At 45.4% G+C, this 23,000-nt stretch overlaps 1 protein-coding gene across 12 annotated transcripts in view; it reads left to right on the top strand.

The window, feature by feature from the left end:
- The window catches only part of Ulk4 (unc-51 like kinase 4), a 379,759-nt gene that overhangs the window by 147,544 nt on the left and 209,215 nt on the right, over window positions 1-23,000 (top strand). For 9 of the 12 annotated variants that reach the window (XR_015451092.1, XR_015451093.1, XR_015451091.1 and 6 more), the window contains one exon: window positions 10,473-10,565. The exons of 1 other annotated variant lie outside the window; for it this stretch is intronic. Coding sequence is in view for 6 of the 11 variants with exons in the window: in XM_004835115.3 (XP_004835172.1) it covers window positions 10,473-10,565 (93 nt within the window). In the remaining 5 variants the exon portion in view is untranslated. Of the gene's footprint in view, window positions 1-10,472; window positions 10,566-14,433; window positions 14,622-23,000 lie in introns of all 12 variants that reach the window. 2 more of the 12 variants (XR_015451090.1, XR_015451089.1) reach the window with 1 other exon arrangement.

Here is a 23,000-nt window from a genome sequence, read left to right on the forward strand (position 1 = left end):
CAAGTATCTTCATGGAGCTCCCCAGAGAGGCAGCGCCCTGGGCCGGGTTGTGTGCGGGTCTGCATACTGAGAGGGTTGTGCAGCTGGCTCACGTGATTGTGGAGCTGAGCAGTCCTGAGGTGTTCGGCTCACAGGGGAGGGTGATGGACTCTGAGCTGCAGTCAGTCCTCTGCTCTTCCCTGGCTTACAGTTCCTCAGGTGAGAGTCACCCTCCCCACCCGCATGTTGCAATCACACCTGACCAGATGTCCAGGCACCCATGGCCCAGTCACATTCAGACATAAAACAACCACCACCGCATGTGTCGTAAATGCCGTGGATGAATTGCTGTGTCAGTTAATGAATTAGTAGCAAAGAACCATCATTACCTCTTCTCGGTGCGGTGGTTTGTCTTCTAGAGAGGAGCTTTTGTTAGAAGCATTTGGTGCCTCCTGCCTGTAGGTTTCATTCCATTATAATGGAACCCGGGTGTGACTGGCAAGGAAAGGACTGCACCGCAGTCTGGGATGGAGAGGCAGGGTGCTGCGGAAGCTGGCTGGCTGTCTCCAGGAGGAGCTGCTGCCTGTGAGCTCCCCGGAGCAGCGGGCAGCATCTTCTCTCTTCCCTGGCCCAGGACTCCCCAGTACTGAGTGCATCCGATTCACAAACTGGGACCCAGCCAGGCACAGCTCTGCCGGAGTAGCACTTGCTCTTCCCAGAGCCGAAGTTCAGCAGCGTTAACCAAAGTCCTCTGAGTGAAGATGTTCTCCGAAGCATCGGTTAAAGTTGAGCCTAGGTGATGTTAATAGACCTGGAGGAAATGCGGTTTTTTTGAAATTCTGCTTTGCTTTTGGGTTCCACAGTTCACCTGTTTCACTTTCTGAAGCAGACCTTCTCGTGTTCTACAACCTCAGGACGTGGTTTCTCAGTTGCCTCTCTGTTAAATCTCCCAGGACTCCAGGGAGCTTCCCACCACAGCCTTGGAAATGCTGCTTCTTGGGGTGTCTGAATTGCATCAGGAGCAAGGCGAGGAGCCTCACCACCAGGACTGACATAGGTGTGGATTGAGAGTGTGAACTAATCCATTCTCAATCTCTTTGCTGTGGGAGTGTAGACTTGGTGGTGTAACTCAGTCCCACTTCCTGTCCCAGCTCCTGCGAGGTGCTGGCCCCTCCACCCAGGTCCCACACAGCCAAAACCAAGGTGTCTTTCTGTGGGCCAAGTCCCTCTTGAAGGCACCGGGGTAATTCTACTTTCAGACCCTTCTGATTGTTGGCAGAATTCAGTTTCTTGTGACTTATGTTGGTTTCCTAGTGCTCCTGTAACAATTTACCACAAACTAACTGGCTGAAGACAGAAGAAATTCATTCTCTAAAAGTCTAGGAGGCCAGAAGTCTGAAACTGAAGCGCTGGCAGGGTTGGGGTTTCGGTTGCCGGGGGATCCATCTTATGCTGCTCCCAGCTTCTGGTGGCACTGAGACTTGGACTTGTGCTCTGTTCCTCATTGTCACTTGTCTTTCTCCTTTGGATTTTTCATCTCAAACTTCCCTCTGCTTTTCTCCTGTGAGGACACCTGTGTTGGATTAGGACTATCCTAAATCCAGGGTGATCTTGCCTTTTGGGGGGGGGGTAGTAGAGCTGGGGATTGATCTCAGGGCCTTCACACTGAGCTATAACCCCATTCCATTTTTATTTTGAGACAAGGTCTCACTAAGTCACTATGTTGCCCAGGCTTGGCTTGAACTTGTGACCCTCTCAGCCTCAGCCTCCCACAGCACTGGGAGTACAGGTGGGCACCACTGTGTGCGGCTCAGGGTGACCGTATCTTGACATCCTTAACTACATCTTCAGAGCCCCTTTTTTCCATGTAAGGTCACTGTTATGGTGTGTATGTAGATATCCCCCAGAGTCTCATGTGCTCATTGGTGGGGCTTTTGGGAGGCAGCTGTATCCTGGTTGTGTGATAACTAAATTGGTTTAGCACCGCTCTGGGTGTGGGTAATGGGAGCTCCAGCCTGGAAATGGGTGACACCAATTGGGCTTATAGCCTGGATAGACTCTAGAGAGACAGAAGGAAGGCAGGCTGCTGCTGCTTGCCTGCCACACCATGGACTGTTTCTCTGTTGTGATGCCCCTCTGCCATGGCACCCTGCCTTGCAGCCAGCTGACTATAGACCGAAACCTCTACAGACTGTGAGCTGAAATAAACCTTTCCTTCTTTAAGTTGTGGGTATTGGGTATTTTGTCCCATTAATGAGAAAGCAACTAAGACAGTCACATTCACAGGCTGTCAAGGCTAGGGCATAGACATATATTTTGGGGTGATTACTCAACCTACTTTGTCGTTGTTGGACTGTGGTACCCATATCCATCTCATGTCTCATGTCCTTACAGTGTGTAGGGTTTTGCTTGCAGCCTCCTCCATCTTTCAGCCAGGTCTCTCTGATGTCCTCCTCTGTCTCCAGCCTGGGGAACACTCGGCTAATCGACGACGATGTACCTGACACTGGCTGTTGTAGCCCTTGTCTTGTGGCTCGTAGGTTTGGGTTCAGAGCTTGGCCTGCTCTGAACCTGGTGTGGGTGCCCTCATCTTCTCTTCTCCTTCTACCTCCTTTCTGGTTTTCTTCCTTCTGTTAGGGTAGTGGGAATGCCAGTACTGTAACCGAGTTTATCTGTGTAATTAACGAGAAAAGGTTTATTCTTTTCTGGGAAGAAAGATATCACATTTCCTCAGAAAATTACCATGATTTTTATTCAGCTGAGAGACCAGATTTAATTTGAAAGGTTTACGCAGAAATGAAGAGGCAGTAGTTAATGCAACTGAAGCCCAAATTGACCTTATTAATTAACGTCTGCACCTCTCAGAAGTTTAATATCAAAGTCATTATCAGTGGAATCTCGGTCCTGATGCTGATTATCTGAACATTTTGCCTGCTAAGAGTTGTATGAGGGGAGGCCGTTTCTCGCTTAGTGCTTGACTGTGGCTGGGACTAGATCCTTTTCAGGAAGCGCTGTGCTGTTCTGGGGAGGGACGTTTTAATATTCACACGAGTGGAAGTGCAGGGAGACCCGGGACTTGGACTTGATGGTAGTGAAAGCAGTGTGCGCTCCAGTGAAACCGCACTTGGAGCTCTGAGATTCTAGCCTTCCCTGGACTGGGATAGGCGGACGGTCCTCTCCTGGGCTGCTGCTGGGCAGCAGAGAACCACAGCTCCCAGTTCCCTGGGTCAGAAGAGAACAACCGAAGCTGCTGAGGACGAGGTGTCCTAAGCCAGGGTGGTCAGTGGCCGGACGGGGTCAGTTGTTTTCAGCTTGTTCTCACCTTGCACGGCTTGTGGAGACTTAGCCCAGTCCTGTTGGAGGATGCCTGTGTTCTGACTTGCACTAGGTCGTGGGTTAAGGAACTTCCTTTCTCCCTCACACCTTCTTCTTTCCCAGGTCATTTAGTAAATACATGCCAGTGACTTCCAGGTTCCGGGGCCCGGAGATGCCCCGGTGGACAGTGCTGCCTCTGTCTCCCTCAGCAAGCGTGCATTCCCGGGGGAGGCCAAGTAGTAATCACATAAACATGTGGGTGATGTCAGTTGGTCCTGAGCCCTAGGGGGAAGAATCGGAGACCAGTGTGAAGGGAAGCAGAACAGTGAGGGAGGGATTACTGTGTTTTAGGTGGGGTCGTTGGGGGGTGGTGGGTGACAAACCAAGTCGTGGGAAAACCTGTTTTTGCCTTTGCTAGACTGGAAGCATTTTGTGAATATGCGTTTTAGTCTCATAGTTTCTTTTAGCTTTGAGTGTTTTGTGTTGAAAAGAGATCATGCTGATACGAATGTGCTCGCAATGTCTTTATGACATTTCGGCATTCAGAGTTTCTCTCTGGGGAATGTGAGCACAGACTTCCTTTTATAATTCTCTTGTGACCTGTAGAATTATCGGGGCCGTAATGACTCCAGTTATTACAGTTTGTTTTCTGGAAGCTGAGAAAGAATCTATTCCTTACAAATCAGAATCGTGCTTCCTTTTAGAATTGGAGTTTGTAGATGGGTTCTGCTAGTGGCAGGACACTGTAAGTTGTATTGCTGTATGAGGAACAGTGTCCTCAAGGCTGTCTGCCCTGTGGACCAAGGACGGAACCATATTGCTGCTCTGTCTCCCTAGCCACAAGAATGCTGAGTTGAAGTAGGTGTAAACTTGGCCATCTTTGATGAGAATCAGAACAGAACAGAGTATTTCATTTTCGACCTTTCTTTAGATGATTTTTTTGCATCCGAAAGCAGCATCACGATGTTCTATCTTTTCCTTTTACTTGTGTTTTGTGTCGGCCTAGTGGGTGCACGTCTGCCCTCACCCCATTGCCTAGACCTAGGGAAGTGTAAACTGGGATCATTGGGAGTTAGTCAGTCCTGGGACACAGATGAATGTCACTGCGCCCTCTGAATCAGAGTAATGCAGCCAGTACATTTCTCTGCATGTGTTTTGTTAACCTGGAGTGTGTATTGTCTTTCTTTCAGCACTCCTGCTGCTGCTATGAAAACTTGCGATTGGTCTGATTGAACAGGGCTTAGTATCCCAAACTGCATTTAACATGTATTTTGAAGTCGTGCTTGTGTTTCTCTTACTCAGAGGCATCTCTGTGTGATACATCTTTATGATCTTCCCACGTGAATGTGCATTTCTCTGTGCACTTAGGTGCCCCTGTGACTGTTGATAAGTAAATATCATGCAAAGTGCCAGCGAATTGCAGAATCGGCACATACAAATCACACGCCTGTGAAGCCCTTGAGATAATAGCAATTTACAAGCTATGTATCCTGCCTTCTAAAGTTTAGGGTAGACTCAGGATGCTGCCTGGTTCGAATTCTGGAAGAGACTGCATTAGAGTGCCAGGGAGAGTGTGTTATCCACCCCTCTTCGTAGCCTCTCCTCAGACATTCCTGTTTTCTCGGAAGGTAGGTTTTTACCCTAAGACCTTGTTGTCTAGCAGCCCAGTCAGCCTCCAGGCAGCTCAAGCCTCGGGTCCATCTTGCAGTCTGCTACATTTGCCTTAAACACGTTATCTTCCTCCTGTCAGTCCTTGCTCAGCAACCTTCTCTCTCTCCATTGCAAGGCATAATAATATTACCATATTTCCCTGGCCATCCAAGACTCTCTCTGTTTTACCCTTTGCCTCTCATTTCAGATTATTATCTTCCTGCTCATCACGTGGTTTCTCTCTTCTTGGTAAGATTCACTTTGGACTTTCTGAAAGCACTTGCCTGCAATCTGTCTCTCTTTGTTAACCCTCAGACATCACGATGTATCTATATCTGTGACTGTCTTTGCTCCTTGTAGAGCACAGTTTTATTGGCTATCCTGTAATCTGCTTGTCTTCTTTACCTGCTGTCTTAGTTATTTTTCTCATTGCTGAGACAAGATACCTGACACCCAAAGTTATGGCAGAAAGGTTTACTTAGGGTCACAGTTTGTAGAGGTTTAGTCCATAGTCAGCTGGCTCCAAGGCAGGGTGGCCTGGCAGAGGGGCATCACTGAGGGGAAACAGTCTGTGGCAGGGTAGGCAGGAAGCAGCAGCAGCAAGAAGCTTTCTTTTCTGTCCCTTTTTATTCCATCCAGGTTACAAGACTGTTGACTGATGCCACCCACACCCAGGTTGGACCTTCCGTTATCCACACCCAGAGCTATGCTAAACCAGTTTAGCTATCACATATCCTTAATCCCAGCATCACATGCCCTAGATCCAACCACCTCCTAAAGGCCCACCTATGTTAAGTGCATGAGGCTTTGGGGGACATCTAGATACAAGCTGTGACACCTAGATTTATAGCTATACCAAGTCTCATTTGGACAATTCCCACTTACAGATGTCTAGTATTTTCACTGTTGTATAGGTGCTACCAGACTGTTTATGACTCCATCTTTACTTTCTTCGTTGAAGCTCTAGGGGTGGAGTTACTTATTGAAATTTATATATCTTTTAAAGGCATTTGATATGTTCTGCCAACGCTTTCTTTATGGAACTGCCCATTTTGCCATACACTTGCTAGCCCTGACTTTCATTACTTCAGATATCAGTGACATAGGTGCTCCTTTCCCTTGGACTTTTTGAGGACTTTTTTTTTTTGGTACCGGGGATTGAACTCAGGACCTTGAGCTTGCGAGGCAGGTGGCGGAACCACTGAGCTAAATCCCCGGCCCTTGAGGACTTTTCTTGTCTGTACTGGATTTGTTCATTTTTCTTGTAGTGTTTATTGGTTGGCAGTGGCTGTTTACACACCATAGTGATGTGCAGCATAATGATGTTTCAGTCAGCAGTGCCCACAGATCTGTGGGGGTCCAATGAGATTGTACCGCCGTGTGACGTCGTAGAGTTCTTCCCTTGGGCACGAGTACTCTGTGATGCTCAGACTGCCAAAGTCTCCTCAGGACACATTTCTCAGAATGCATCCTACTGTTAAGGAACAGGTGACTGTAGTGAGAGTATTAACTCTTTCTTTTGCCAATATTCTGCAAATAATTTTTCCCTCATTAGGTTTGTTGGTAGTGATCTTGCCATTGTGAAATATTTAATTTTTAAAGACTTTATAAATATTTTTCTCCTTCATTTCACATCTGTTGTCATGCCAACACCAGTAACATCTTCTCACCCAGGAATATGTGTAGATCTATTCATTGTTGTCTAATGAGGTTGTAAATTTTAACTTCAGTGTTTAATTTGCCAGGGATGCATTTCATGAGGCATATCCTGGCCGATCAGTCTCACCTGAGTTACTCTTTCCTGTCCAGTGCCTTTTGAGCACCTCCATCCTTAAGAGCTGCTGCAGTTTTGAATGCGCTGCAGCTTTCCCTTGGCAGGACCTTCCTCACCTTTCCCACGCATGCTGTGGAATCGCTTCTCCCCACCCTGTGTTCTACACTTTACCCCTGGAGCCTGGAAGGGGAACTTGCAGCTTGATCTGTGTAGAGTGGACCTCACTGGGACTCGGCGTCCCCCCTGCCTCTCTTTGTAAAGCGGGACACAGATGCTCTCTTCCCAGAGCCAGTTCTTGGTTGCACCCTCAGAAGGGCACCTGGCCGTGATCTGGAGCCTCTGGACAGCTGTTTCCATTTCTCGGCCTCCCCAGTGGGTGCTGCTTCCCCCAGGCACTCCGTAAGGTCGGGATTTGTTTATTTTCGGACTGGAAATGGAGAACGAGGAGGTGAGGACTGCCTGGTCTTCAGAGCCTTGGGTCAAGAATGTGTGATTTTTTTTTTTTTGGTACCAGGGATTGAACTCAAGTCCTTGCGCTTGCGAGACAGGCGGTGGAACCACTGAGCTAAATCCCCGGCCCATGAGAATCTGTGGTTTTTAAGAGTTTTCTCTCCCAGTGGCTAGGAATTTACTGTAAATGGTTTCAGGGTTCAGCTGGGTTCAGCTGCTTTGGCTCCTTGGTCAGAAGGGACCCTAGAGGTCGAAAAGTGGGGAGCGGGGACCCTCGGCCAGGCCTCTGTGAGGTCAACAGTGACCTCAGCCCACAGCCGGGTGCAGGGTGCCAGCATGCCTGCCAGGTCATCCTCTCCGAGGCAGTTCCCAGCGGAGACATACCGTTCATCCATCCATCCATCCATCCATTCACCAAGCTGTGTCCAGTGCAGTGCAGGACCCACGTGATCAGAGTAGCTGCCTTGTCTCTCTCTAGAAGATGAGTGGACAGAATCACAGCATACTTTTGGCAAGAGTGCTGACCATTGCAGAGCTGTCTCTGATTTAAACCAAAATACGCTCTGTGTTTGTACTCTAAACACACTCATTGTGAATTTTGTGCTGAGTGTTCCCAGGAGAGGAAAACGGAAGCGTTTTTTGGGGGCGGATTCTGCATGGCTGCTTGGCTCCACCCCCTCCTGTTTCAAGGCTGGGTGACCAGAGGCTCAATTTGCGTCTGGTGCAGCCAGTAATTCAGGGTGCCTTCTTCCTTAGTGTAGACGATGTGCTTGTTGTTAAGCCTGATTTGAAAAATACTCTGTAGCTCTGTTGAGGATTTTTTCTATTATATTTCAAAACACTTTTTTCTTGTGCTTTCTACACAGGCCTGAGAATAAAGAGATCACTTCATGTAGGCTGTGGCCTCTTCTGTTGGTCATTCAAAAAGTCCAGTGGGGTCGGTCCCTGGGGTGGTGAGCAACTTATAGGGAGTTTCTCAACCTTGCTTCTCTGAGAAACTCCCTGACGCACACTTTCGAAATGCTGGCAGAGGACGGGGATGAGGACATTCCCTCTCGTTGCTGTCTTCGAGGGCAGTGCCTCTGTTTCCCTGTTCGGATGCACAGGCAGAGTGTTCGTTAACATGGAGGGTGTGGGTGTCTGAGTCCTAGGCCACCCTGAGGCGCTGCTCTGCCTGAGCCCCAGCTGCCAGGTAGGATGTCTTTGTGGACCGTGCCCGGGGGCACCAGATGGGACATTCCAGCCCCAAGTGACATGGGTGCCTTGGGCTGTGCACACAGCCAGGCCCTGCAGGGCTGCAGACTGAGCCCGTGAGCAGTGGCTGGCCTGTAAAATCGCTGGACCGGAGGTTGGCGAGCTGCTCCGGTGATAGTACTGTGCACAGTGCTGGAAGGCCCAGCCCTTGCCTGGGCCCTGGACACAGCCACTGTGAGCTCCTGCCTGGCCTCTCCAGGACTTGGCCTCTGTCCTTGGTGCTTTTACCACATGTCCTTTTGCACTTGTGCACCACAGTTAGTGTAAGTGATCTGAATTCTCTGAGTCCTTCTAGCAAGCTTGGGCATGTGAGCATGTTCTTGGGGCCCCCGACTTAGAAGAGCTTTGTATTTTGCAAAAATCATTAGAGAAAGGAACTGATTATTCTGTCTCTAATCTGCTGCTCTCTTGCTTTTTAAAAGAAAATTTATTTTGAATGTTAGTTTATCAAGCACGGCATCATTTTTACAGATGTTTACTTGGCTTTTGTCTTATTCCTGTGGTAGAATAGATTGGCTGATTTCCTAATGTTTTTGTTTTTCTTGACATTACTCAAGCTTTGTTGTGTCGCATTTTCTTAACATACTGCTCTCTGTGCTGTATGAATGATTTTGTTATAATTTTATTATGAGTGGTTAGCATTTCATCTGTGTCATACAGGGGCAAATCTTTGTTTAAATTTAAAAACTTCAACACCCTTTCTAAGATATGGTACTTCCTGGCTCCTTCAACAGAACTCTGCTCCGGCCTGACATTCTCTTGCTGCGGGCTTGGTCCCCTGGGTGGGAGCGGCCTGTCTTCAAGGCCCGCCTCTGCCTGGAGTTGTGGGGTTTCTGCCTTTTGTTTTTCCTATGCTTTCAAGTCCCATTTCTTGTAATTTTCAGGTTGCCTTCCTGTAATTGTCCCTCTCCTCTTGTTCCTTGGCTCCTTTTTAATGGCTCTGGGCTGAGAGGCTGTGTAATTAAGCCTGTTACAAAATGAGTTCCAAAAGGAGCATAAACAAGCGCCGAGAGCCTGGGCCCTGTGCTCTAGAGCAAAAGCATGCGTTTCATGTCACAGGTTTTTAAATATCCATTTTGGATTTTCAGAGAGATTTCTCTCCCTCTTTAGTTGTTGACTGTTCTGGAGAATTAGGTCATGAAGCTGATCCGTTTGGCTGTCTGCTCACCGACCCACTCAGTGATGCTGTCCATTGAGCAGCTACCCAGTGCTGACCTGAAGCAGGCACGACACTGTGCACAGGCAGCAACCTCCGCCTGGCAGAGGACTTGGGGGACAGAAGGAACACTGTCAGGGAAATGTGGTGAAGACATTTCCAGTTTTACTCCATGGGATTTTAAAACACTAATGACAGGAATGCTGTGCAGGGAGAGAGAATGTAGCAGGCCTGAGGCTGCTGACCTTGGAAGGCCCGCTGGCAGGGACCTGGCCTCCCGGAGCCTGCCTGGTCACACTTAACTGACCAGGGTCCCAGGGCTGAAACCGAGTGTCCTGGTTCATAGAATACCACTTTTCTTCTGGGAGCTTGGGGTTTTGGGGTGCCAGCAGGTCTCCCCTGTGCACCAGCCCCTGAGCACCCCGGCCCCTGAGTCTCCCTCGGCCTCTGTGGGCTGGAGGAGCCCACACGCGCCGGATTTGCAGTGTTCTGTGGAGAGGTGTATGGACTGTGGAGCACATGAGGACACTGGCCCGTGGAGCCTCCGGCCTTTTGCCTGTGTCCTTGTCCCTGGTGATTGAGCCGCATCTTGACCATGCGTAGCCTGTGCTGGGCTCTCTGAAGCTCGGGGCGGGGGCGTCCCGAGAGCCCACCTGGATGTGAAGTCCACGGTCTCCTGCTCTCTTCTGGCTCTGCGGTGACCGTGGTGGTTTCGTGGCCCCTGGCTGCAGCCAGTCAGCATGGTCGTCCCCTTGGCAGGGGAGGATGAGGGGGCGGCTGGCTTTGCAGCCTTGCAGGCACCGCAGCTCCTCACTCGTGTCCAGGTGTGCGCCTGTGGCCGCGGGGCTGTGTCCCACTGGGGCGCGTTACCCAGCATCCTCTCTGTCCCCGCAGGTACAAACACATCCTCACCGAGCCCGACCCGGTGCCCGCCTACTCGCTGAAGCTGCTTGTGGCCCTGACAGAGCACAACCCGAGCTTCACCAGGTACTGGACGTTCAGGCTCTGTCTCCTTTCTGCCCTGTGGATGAGTTCTGTGTGTGCTTAGAAAATGTCGGGGAAGGGAGGTTCTGCAAGTGGCCTTGGGGCTGCTGGAGAGCTGCCTTTCCCTGCTTCCTGCTCTCAGTGCCGTCTTCAGTGCTGCTTTGGCTCTGTCCTCACACTTGGAAGCCCTCACTTGAGTTTGTACCTTGTGCAGTGCGTGATGTAAAACGACAAGTTGTTTAAAGGGGAAAAATGAATACATATTGTTTAAAAATCTTAGTTTGTGCCTTATTTTGCACTGACCACTTTATTTAAATCACAGTAGTATTTTGTTGATTGCCACCATTTTATTGGTTGACATCCTAGTTAAAATAGTGCAGAACGCCTGCCCTTCTTGCAGGGGCCGAGTGTGATGGCAGCGTCACACTTGGCCTAGGACAGTGCTGGGAGCACAGGGGGCACCACCAGGGGAAGCTGGGGAGGAGTGTTCCAGGGAGGCTGTCCACACCTGGGGCCACAAGGCCTCTGCAGGACCCTGCTCCTCCGGAGTGGCCAGCTGGTCTTTAAAGACAAGTCCTGAGGTCTTTGAAGTTCCTGCGTCGGAACTGGTGCTGAACTGGGGAACAGAGCTGTGTGTAGAGTGCAGAGCCGGCCGGCCAGGCCCCTGGTGGGCTTGTGTGTGGCTGGGCTCCTGGCTCCTGGCTCTTGGTGGGTGCCTTCCTTGGTCTGAGCCTGAGGTGGCCTGGGAATGTCACCTCCTCGTCCAGGTCCTGAGTGGCTGGCAGGAGAGCGGGGAGCAGAGCTGATGGTTCGCTTGTTGAGGAGGCTCTGTTTCCCTGGCTTCTTAGCACCTTGCAGCCGTTCCAGAGTCGTCCAGATCCAGCTCACGGAAGACGCCATCCTCTCTTCCAGAGGAACAAGATTAGTGCTGAGGGGCGGTTGGTGTTAGAAGCAGCATACAGATGGAGGTCGTTTTTCCTACCTCAGTGTTGAGAACTAATGCTGTGTGCTGACTTTATCCTTTCATCAGTTTGAACAGATTGCTTTTACTCTTTCTTCCTCTCTCTTTCTCTCTCTTTCTGTCTTTTTTTTTGAAGTATTGGGATTGAAAGCGAGGTGCTCTACCACTGAGCTATGTCCCTGGCCCCTTGTTATTTTTAAATTTTGAGATAGGTCTAATTAAATTGCCCAGATAGTACTCCAACTTGCAGTCCTCCTGCCTCAGTCACCATAAACACCAGTATCATAGATGTGCATCACTGTGCCCAGCTGTTATTATTGTTATTTTTTGGGACAGGGCTTCACTGTATAGTTCAGACTGGCCTTGAACGCACTGTGCCTAAAGCTCTGGCTGGTCTGGAACTCACAGTGATCCTCCTGCTTCAGCCTCCTGAGCACTGGGATTACAGGCATGCACCACTCTGCCCAGCCCAGCTGTGTTTATGATTTTTAATGTTCAGTTTAGCTCACACCTGTGGTGTGTATTCTAGACTCTTTTCTTTTCTTGCCAGTTCTATTAAATTCAACTGAATTTCCTCCCGTGGGTAGGGTGGAGAACCCTGGAGAAGTAGAAAAAGAGTGGCTGGCCTCTCTCAAACTGTTTTATCATAAAAGTGGTATAGACTAGGCTTGGAAGTTAATGTACTGTAATCTTTTTCTGAGAAGGCTTCATACACAGAGTTCAGTGGATTGATTTTATAATTGTGTTTTAAATGAGCAAGTACTATCAGCACAGATCGCCTTTGCCTTAAACCCCACAGTAACATCACAGGTCTACAGGCCTCCTCCCCACGGCCTCATAGGCCCTGGAGTGGGGTAACAGTGACTATTTTGGTGTGGGTCCTTCCTGAGCACTTTCTCACTTCTTAAACTCAGTACGTACGCTGGCATAGCTGTGGTTAAAAACTAATAGACAGTGTACTCCAGGTGTCTTCTCAAAAATTACCAACATGATATGGAGATCTTTGATCTGAGTCTTTATTCTTACTCTTATCTAACTATTGCTGAACTATCAGGGATTTTATTTTACATTCACCTAATGACTGATAATATTGAGTACTTTTTAATGTTTATTCACTGCATCTAATTAAAGTGTACGAGTTGAGTGGTCATCAGTGCTACCTCTGAGAAGCTGTTTTGCAGAAAAATGCCAGGTACATGAAGATTTCCGTTTGGGGACATAATTTTTTTTTTTTTTTTGTACTGGGGATCGAACTCGGGTCCTTGTGCTTGTGCAGCAGAGGGCGAAACCACTGAGCTAAATCCCTGGCCCTGGGCACATAATTTTTAAAATGATACAGTTTTCTATAATTTATATAATTTTGTACAAACATAGAATTAAGTTACAATATAGCCATAATGTAGAATACTCGAGGACAGTTTAAAAAGGCAAAGTAAATATTGGACACCGGTGCACAAAGATGCCAGCACCACTCTGTTCAGCAGAATTAGCTGTGCACCTCCTCTTCCCCGTGCGCAGCTGCCTTTGCCTCCCTTGGGCTCTCCCGCTGGGTTCTGTTCTGACTCCCCTTCCACAGAGATGGGTTTAGTGGACCCTGTCCCCCCGAGTTTGGGCTGAGCCTCGAGTCGGGAAGAGATTACTGATGGCTCCACACCCTGCTGCGGGCACTGGACAGAGCCCTCACAGACTCTGGGATGCGGACATGTAATAAAGAATCAGGCTCAGTATTTCCCTGACTAGGGTATTAAAAATACATCTGAAGCGGAACATTTTGAAATGGGGAATACATTTTTACCAGGGAAAGAGAACAGTGTAAGAAGACACTTGTGGAGAAGTCTCCTCCTTCCAGCTGTTCTGTTGCAGCCTCCTTTTCCTCACATTCCCTGTACTGCATTCATTTGTGTCCCAATGCAAGCTAATACGAACATGCATTTTCTCTCTTCTTCCTTTTAACACAGATAGCATATTGTGCATGTGTTTTTAGCCCTTGATTTTTTTCACGTAGTGGTATATTTCCAATGGCATACCTTTATTTATTTATTTATTTACTTACTTACTTATTGGTACCGGGGATTGAGATCGGGTCCTTGTGCTTGCGCAGCAGGCGGTGAAACCACTGAGCTAAATCCCTGGCCCTCCAATGGGATAGCATTTTAATACCAGAATATTTGTATATGTTACACTATGTGTTACATAGGACACTCTGTAACAGTTTAAAGGGGCAGCATGAATGTTGAATACTGGCACACAAAGATACCTGCACTATTTTGGTAAAGTTTACTTACTTCCTCTTCTCCTCGTATATGTCATAATTTATCTGTTAGTGTCCACAGGGCAGACCTGTGCTGTTTCTAATCTTGTGATGTTGCAAACGATGAGTAATTGTGTGTACCTAACACTCTGCACGCTGAAGGGATGGCTGTCGCCAGTGGTGTGTGTGCTGCTTCTCACACAGTCGGTTGGGTGCTGGCTGCACCATTCGGTGTCACTTCCGGACATTAACAACTTAACACATGGAAGATGTGGCACGTGTCCTCTGTGCCCCTTTTTGACAGACGCACAGATTGCATTTTCTGCATATTGATTTGGCAAATCCCTGTAGAGAACATTTCCCCCCCTAATCTCTTACTATTGAAAACAAAACCCTCGGTAAGGAAGGCTCTTTGTCTTGTGTGAATGCACGCATGTGCTGAGTACCTGGACACAGAATTGCTTCATCAAAGACAAAGGCTGGGTGGGGGAAGTGGGGGGTGCCAGCTTGTCTGCACATTGGTGTCGCCCGGAACGCTGTTAAGAATCCCAAGTCCCTGAGCTTAGCCAGGTGGGCAAAGAGGATAGGATCTTGGCCACCTGAAACCTTGCTCCATCCAACCCGCTCCCCCCACCCCCCACCCCGCTTCTGGCCTCCAGGCTGTGCTGCTACCTGGTTGCACACTACAGAGGCACAGGGGGTCATAAAGGCCATTGTCCTGAGCTCCAGAAGATAGAGCAGAAGTGAACAACAGAAAGAGGGCCTCAGGCTCCTCGATGAAAACTGAAGCCCACTGGAAAAGTGAAGAGAATCTCTGGAATAAAGGCACACCAGACCACCGTACTTGGTAAGTTGGAGGGATCATCACCTCCCATCAGAACCTGGACTGTCTTCAGGGGAAGGGCAGCAGGAACCTGCAGTAGAACCTTGCAGAGTTCAACCCTGCAGGAGGACAGGGAGCTCAACTTGGGACTTGTAGCCAGAAATCTGCCTGAATCTCACGGGTCTGTGACTGGCTTGCTGAGACTCATTGACTTATATCTGCACACTGCTGCCCACGTTGTCTATTGTGACAGCAGAGACATACCCTGAAGGAGGCCCTTCATTTTTATTTTTTATTTTCAATTTTTTTTTTGCTCTTATTTTTAATTTTCATTTTTTTCTTTTTCAACTCTTTTCAAATTTTTATTTTTCCCTTCTTTTTTTTTCTCTTTTCTTTCTCTCTCTCACTTGCTCTCTCACTGTCCCACATTGTTCTTCACCTCCCTTTTGTTCCTGTTCTGGCACTAATTCGGATTTCTTCTTTATTCTTCTTTTCTTCTCTTTTTCCTTCTCTCGATTGTCATTAGCTTTAAAGGAAAGTAAATACAGTTTCTAGCCTCCCTATTGCTATTAGGTTGTTCTGTTCTCGTCTTTGTTCTTTCATTCTGTCTTTTCCTCTTGCCTTCAACAGTTTCTTAGAGTTTGCGTGTTCTTCCTGTGTCCTCTGGCCTCACTGCTAACCTTCCCCTATCCTTCTACCTATCTATCCCTCCCTCCCCACCTCCTTCTAACTCCCCATCCCGAAGGGTAAAGTTGCTACATTGAAGAGTTTATTCACTATAAACATATGTTGGGTTGGCCCTCTATTTTGAATTAATTCACACAGTTAAAGATGATAGATTAATAACTACCAAAAGTTGTCATTTTCTAAACTGTGCTTGATGCTATGGTGTTGCTCATTGTATCACCTGGGCTAAGGTGTTATGATTGATCTAATCAGTTGTCCTTCCTGGTATAATGAAAATGAGATAGCCTCACAGTTATTAGAGACTCAAAACCTAAAGACCAGCTATATCTGGAAGACACCCCTGAGAAGCAATCATTCCATAAGGGTTCTAAATACAAGCAACAAAGATACTTAAAATAAGCAACTTCGAAGTATCAACCCAGGAATTAAACCAAGGATAGTACCAAAAAAAATTAGAAGACATTTAAGCAAGGCACAAACTCAGAATTCCACCCCACCAAAAGCAAATTCTGAGGGAAACGAGGTGGAAAAATCTGGTAATCAACCACCTGGACACCCTGAACTGATAGCACAGGAAGTAACAAAACAGATGAATGAGGCTCTAGAAAAATTCAAAGCAGAAATAGTTTCCCAGATAACTACAGTGATGGTGAGCAGAGTGAAAGACATGATTAGGAGCTCTAGAATTGAAACATACAAAAATAGATGAGCTCAGAACCATGCTAGAAGCCATGAATGCCCAACAATGGAAAGAAATGGAATCCATGAAACAGATTCAAACAGATATCCAGGAGATTAAAAACTTCATTGAAAGTATTCACAGCAGATTAAGGGAATGTGGAGATAGAATATAAGATATAGAAGACAAGATTGCGGTTAATGACCATGAAAACAGAGATTTCTTAAAAATAGTAAGGGACCACGAGAAATCAATCCAGCGGCTGCTAGATGATGCAAAGAAGAATAACATAAGACTGATAGGAGTCCATGAAAAAGCAGGAGAAAGTACAATTGACATAAAAAATCTTCATAGAAGTAATAGTAGAAATCATCCCAGACAGAGGTGGAGAATTGAACATACAGATAAGTGAGGCATATAGAACTCCACCTAGCCATCATGATAAAAAAAATCTACACCTAGACATATAATAGTCAAGATCCAAGAAACCCAACAGAAGAACAAAATCCTACAAGCAGTTAAAGAAAAGAAACAAATCACCTACAAAGGAAAGCCCATCAGAATCACAGCAGACTTCTTAACACAAACCCTCAAGTCAAGGAGAGCCTGGAGTGAAGTATTTCAAGCCCTAAAAGAAAATAACTTCCAACCTAGACTGTTGTATCCTGAAAAATTATCTTTCAAAATCGATGGGGGAATTAGATACTTCCATGACAAAGAACACTTGAGAAATTTCATGAACACCAAACCAGCACTCCAAACAATTCTAAACAATATCCTAGAAAAAGACAATGAATGTCATAATTCCCTGAGGCCCAACAGAGGAAAGCCACCAGGCAAGGCAAGAAACTAAAGGGAAAGGGGGAAAAAATAAAAAACGAAAGAGCCAACAACAATAACACATCATGACAAGGATGAGTCAATATCTATCAATTATAACCATCAATGTTCATGGCCTTAATTCACCAATCAAAAGAAATAGACTGGCAGAATGGATTAAGAACCAAAATCCAACAACATGCTGTATACAAGAAACACACCTAACTCAAAAAGAAATTCATAGACTGAAAGTAAAAGGATAGAAAACAGTTCTCCATGTGACAGGAGCCCAGAAAAAATCAGGGGTAGCAATCTTACTTGCAGACAAAGTAGATTTCAAACCAAAACTAAGAAAGACAAAGATGGTCACTACATCCTTGTGAAGGGAACAATCCAAGAAGAAGAGATGACAATCCTAAATATATATGCACCAAATACAAATGCCCCCAACTATACAAAACAAATATTAATGGACATGAAAAACCAAGTAAGCACTAATACAATTGCAGTGGGGGACCTCAATACCCCACTATCACAAATAGATCATCTAGACAAAAAAATTAATGAAATTCTAGAACTGAACCAAGCTATTGAACAAATGGACTTAACAGTTGTTTACAGAGTGTTCCACCCCACAAAATCAGAATACACGTTCTTTTCAGCTGCACATGGGTCATTCTCCAAAATAGACCACCTGCTAGCTCATAGGACATGTCTAAGTAAATATAAAAGAATTGAAGTTACCCCCTGTATATTATCAGACTATAGTGCAATAAAATTGGAGATCAATAGCATAAGAAACTGGAAAACCCCCACAAATACATGGAAATTGAGTAACACCCTCCTGAACAACCAATGTGTCACAGAGGAAATTAAAGAAGAAATTAGACAGTTTCTACAAGTAAATGATAATGCCAGTACAACATACAGGAATCTGTGGGACACAATGAAAGCAGTACTATGAGGGAAATTCATAGCAGTGAATGCCCATATTAGGAAAAGAGAGAGGACTCAAATAAACAATCTAATGCAGAACCTCAAGCTCCTAGAAAAAAAAGAGCATAACAAACCCAAGGCTCATACAAGAGAGGAAATTATAAAGATCAGAGCAGAAATCAATGCAATGGAGATGAAGAGAAAGATACAAAATCAGTGAATCAGTGAGTTGGTTTTTTGAAAGAATAAATATAAAATCGATAAACCTTTAGCCAACCTTATCAAAAAAAGGAAGGAAAAGGCTCAAATCCATGCAATTAACAAAAAAGTTGAATTCACAACAGATCCAGCAGAAATCCAGAGGATCATCAATACCTACTTTGAGAACCTATTCTCTAATAAAATGGAAAACACAGAAGAAATGGACCGATTCTTAGATACATATGAATTGTCAAAGTTAAATGAAGAAGATATGGAAATTCTAAACACCCCAATTGCAATAAGTGAAATTGAAAATGTAATTAAAAATTTACCTTCGATCCCTGGTACCAAAAAAAAAAATTTACCGACAAAGAAAAGCCCAGGTCCTGATGGCTTCACTGCTGAATTCTACAAGACGTATAAAGAGAAACTATTGCCATTACTCTTTAAACTCATCAATGAAATTGAAAGGGAAGCAATACTTCCAAATTTATTCCTGGAAGGAAGTGTTACTTTGATTCCAAAACCAGGGAAAGACCCAACCAAAAAAGAGAACTACAGGCCGATCTCCCTAATGAACATAGATGCAAAAATTCTCAACAAGATAGTGGCACACAGAATATAGAGGGTCATCAAGAAGATCATACACCCTGACCAAGTCAGATTTATCCCAGGGATGGAAGGATGGTTCAACATATGTAAATCAGTAAATGTAATATACTATATTAACAGAGCCAAGGACAAAAAATCCTGTGATCATCTCAATAGATGCAGAAAAAGCATTTGACAAAATCCAACACCCATTCATGATAAAAACCCTACAGAAAATTGGAATAGAAGGTCTTTATCTCAACCTGATTAAGGCTATCTATGAAAAACCAACAGTCGACATCATACTAAATGGTCAAAAACTGGAAACTTTCACGCTAAGATCAGGAACAAGACAAGGATGCCCACTATCACCACTCCTGTTCAATATGGTTCTGGAAACATTAGCCACAGCAATTAGAAAAGAGAAAGAAATAAAAGGAATAAAGATAGGAAAAGAAGTTAAACTGTCATTATTTGCTGACAATATGATACTTTACATAGAAGACCCAAAAAACTGCACCAGAAGACTTGTAGACTCAATTGACAGATTCAGTAGAGTAGCTGGGTATAAGGTCAACACTCAAAACACAATAGCCTTCTTATACACAAATAACAGACTCACTGAGAGAGAAATTAAGGAAACAATTCCTTTTATAATAGCATCCAAAAAAATGAAATATCTTAGAATCAATCTAACAAAGGAAGCAAAAGACCTCTACACTGAAAACTACAGCACTCTGAAAAAAGAGATCGAAGAGGATATAAGAAAATGGAAAGACATCCCTTGTTCCTGGGTAGGAAGAACCAAATGTAGTGAAAATGGCCGTACTTCCAAAACTGCTATATAGATTTAATGCAATGCCGATGGAAATTCCAACAATATATTTCACAGAACTAGAGAAAACAGGCCAAAAATTCATTTGGAGCCAGAAGAGACCTAGAATAGCAAAAGCAATTCTAGGCAACAGAGACATGGCAGGGAATATCACAATCCCCAATTTGAAACTATACTACAAAGCTACTGTGATAAAAACATCATGGTACTGGCAGAGAAACAGACCTGAGGATCAGTGGAATAGATTAGAAGATGCAGAAACAACTCCAGACATACTCAGCCACCTCATCTTTGACAAAGGAGCCAACCATCCTTATTGGAGGAAAGATAACCTATTTAAGAAATGGTGTTGGAAAAACTGGATTTCAACCTCCCAACATTAAAACTAGACCCATATCTATCACCATGCGCTAAACTAAAATTGAAGTGGATTAAAGATCTAAATATTAAAACAGAAACACTAAACTTGCTGGAAGATACGTTAGATAGAACTCTTGAAGACATTGGCATAGGAAAAGACTTTATGAACAAATCCTCAGTAGCACGGGACATAGCAGAAAGAATCAACAACTGGGATCTCATCTTATTAAAAAGCTTCTGCACTGCAGGAGAAACCACCAACAGAGCTAATAGGCAACCTACAATATGGGAAAAAAATTTTAGCATCTGTACCTCAGACAAAGGACAACTATCTAGAATATATAAAGAACTGAAAAAAATCAACCCCCCCCAAATTCAAAGACCCAATTCAAAAATGGGCATCTGAAATGAACAGACATTTCTCAGACAAAGCAGTAAAAGCAGCAAATAAGCATATGAAAAAATGTTCAACATCACTGGTCATTCAAGAGATGCAGATGAACACAACACTGAGATTCCACCTCACCCCAGAATGAATGGCTGCTATCAAGAAATCAATCAATAACAAATGCTGGTGGGGGTGTGGGGAGAAAGAAACCCTTCTCCATTGTTGGTGGGAGTGCAGACTGGTGCAATCACTGTGGAAGTCAGTGTGGAGATACCTCAAAGAACTAGGGCTGGAGGTCCCATTTGACCCAGCTATTCCCCTGCTGGGTATCTTCCCCAAAGAATTAAAAGAATCATACCACAGTGATATATGTGCACCCATGTTTATAGTGGCACAGTTTGTAATAGCTAAAGCTTGGAAACAGCCCAATTGCCCATCAAACTGAAAACTGGATAGAGAAGATGTGGTTTTTTCTTTTTTTAATAAAATGGAGTACTACTCAGCCATAAAGAACGAGAAACTAGAGACATTTATAGTTAAATGGATGCATATTGAGGCTATACTCGTAAAATAAATAGGACACATATGTGTAAATACCGAATAGTTTCTCTAGTGTGAGAAGCTGAAAGTGTAAATAAGGATTAAAATGATTAAAATGAATAATTGATAATTTGAAATATTAAAAGGTCCAAAGGGGCAGGGAAAGTGGGGGGGGTGGGAAGGAAAGAAGGGAAAGGAAAAAATGGAAACAAAGGCTTTGTAAATAGGGAAGGGTGGAGGGGGTGAAGGGAGCACCACAAATGGGGAAAAAATAACCAAGATGCATCATGTTCAGGTCCAAGCACCCAATGATAAATGTAAACATATTGTATACCTAAAATGGACCAAGAAAAGAATTTAAGCCAAAAAAAGAATTCCAGGTCCCTGACTCTACCCAAGCTGCCAAAGTCCCAGGTTTTGGGTCTGGACAGTGATTGTTGAAGTTCCCCAGCTGATTAAACATGCAAATAAGCCTCAGAGCCAGGAAGCAGAGCATTTGTAATTTGAAAGATGTTACTCAGTTGCCCCCAGTCTAAGCTGTACCAGTTTTCTCTCTACCAATGGTGTAAGTATGGTGCTTAGTGTGAGCCTTGATGGCATTTATGGTGTTTGGTCTTGGGCATTCTTTTTGGGTGAGTTGAGGAGCTGGTGGCAATTTGGGAGATTGAACCCTGGGTCTTCATTCTGAGCTTAATCCCCAGCCCCTTTTACATTTTTTTTTTTTTTGAGATAGGATCTTGCCAGTTCACTCAGTTGCCCAGTCTGGGCTTACACTTGTGATCCTTCTACCTCAGCATCCCAGAGTGCTGGGATTACAGGTGTGTGCCACTGCACCCAGCTGGTCTTTGTCATTCTGATATGTGCAAATTGAGCCTTAAATATTACTTTCTAGTTTTATTGCATTGTGGCCATCAGATAATATTTCTTGTTTTATTTATTTATATCCAATATATGGTTAGTTTTTATAAATGTTCTGTTTATGTGCCTACTGGATGCACCAAAACAAACTAAGGCCTAGTTCAGAGGGCTGTCACATCTGATTTTGGTGTGTAAAGTGGTCATGTGTTGGAGGTCTTCCCATGACTTGGTAGCAGCAATTTTAGGTAAAATACTTGACTGTAGATATTTATCAAGAGGATGATGCCAAATTGTTTTGTGCAGTTTTCTAGTAATATGAAATGACCAGGAGCTGTTGGTTACAAATTTCACCTGTTGCTTGGCTCCATCAGCATCCTGTTCTCAGAAGGGTGTGCATCGTAGGTCAGCTCGTGCATACCAGGTTAGAGCACACGGGGACAGGAGCCTCTGTGACGTTATCCCCGTGTCCACTGGGGTGGTGTGGCTTTTCTGTGTGCATGCTTATTGTGGATAAAGACACCCTCAGAGCCTAGGCCCGGCACCCTGGAGGGCTTCCTTCCCCTCAGAGAATTGTGCGCGTGATCCAGTCTGCAGTGGACGTTGCTGTGCCTCAGCGTCCCCAGGGTCCGGTGTGGGAGCTCCATCTTCAGTGCAGCAGTGACAGGGAGCCAGGCCTGGGGAGACGCCGGGGTGGCAGGTGCAGGGCCCTCTGGGTGGACCGGCCACTTTCCGTGGGAACAGTTGGCTGTGGTGGAGGCTTGGCCCCTTCCACACGGGCGCGCTTGCTGTCTGACCTCCGAAGGACTCGGCACCAGCCCTCACCCTGTTTGGCCTCAGGATCTGTGAGCCACGTGCACTTCTTTCCTTAGAGATCACCTGGTGTCCGGTGCTCTTTTACAGCAGCGGAAAGTGCACGCACAGGGATGACACTGCTGCCCTGGGGAATCTGGCTTGTCACTGAGCTCATAGCAGAAATTGTTTGTCACGTTAGTGCGGTTGTGCCATCAGAAGGGATGTGTTACCACCCGAGCCCTGCCCTCGTCTCTCCTTAATTTTAGGGTAGATTGCACCAAGCCCTTGCTCTCTGCAAGAGAAATGCTCCAGGAACTGGCTTCCATTAAGAGCCAATTAGCTCTCAGTGAATCTTCCTCAGCAAAGTAATTGAATTTTAACTTTGAAGTTTTTTTTATAGCAACATTTAGTTCTTTTTCTGAATTGTAAGAAAAAATGTTTATGTTCTAGGTAGGCACTCTACCACTGAGCTGTACCCCTAGTCTGAAAATGTTTATGTTCTATGTCTAAGAATTGTTATAATTTTAGTTTGCTGAGAATGTTAGAGCTATTTGTTTTATGGCAAGATTCATTAAAAATGCAGAAAAAAATTCAGAAAAATATTAAGCTTTAAGGATTTCTTGAGTGAAACTCATGGTGAATCAGTGATGTGTCTTTCCATCAAGATAAGTGAGTCTTGTGGTCCCCACGCTCCAGCTGGCTTGCATCTGTGATTCC

This window comes from Heterocephalus glaber, unplaced genomic scaffold, assembly GCF_053883595.1.
Source record: "Heterocephalus glaber isolate CG9 unplaced genomic scaffold, H.glaber_assembly_v1.0 deba00001175, whole genome shotgun sequence".
Lineage (NCBI taxonomy): Eukaryota > Metazoa > Chordata > Mammalia > Rodentia > Bathyergidae > Heterocephalus > Heterocephalus glaber.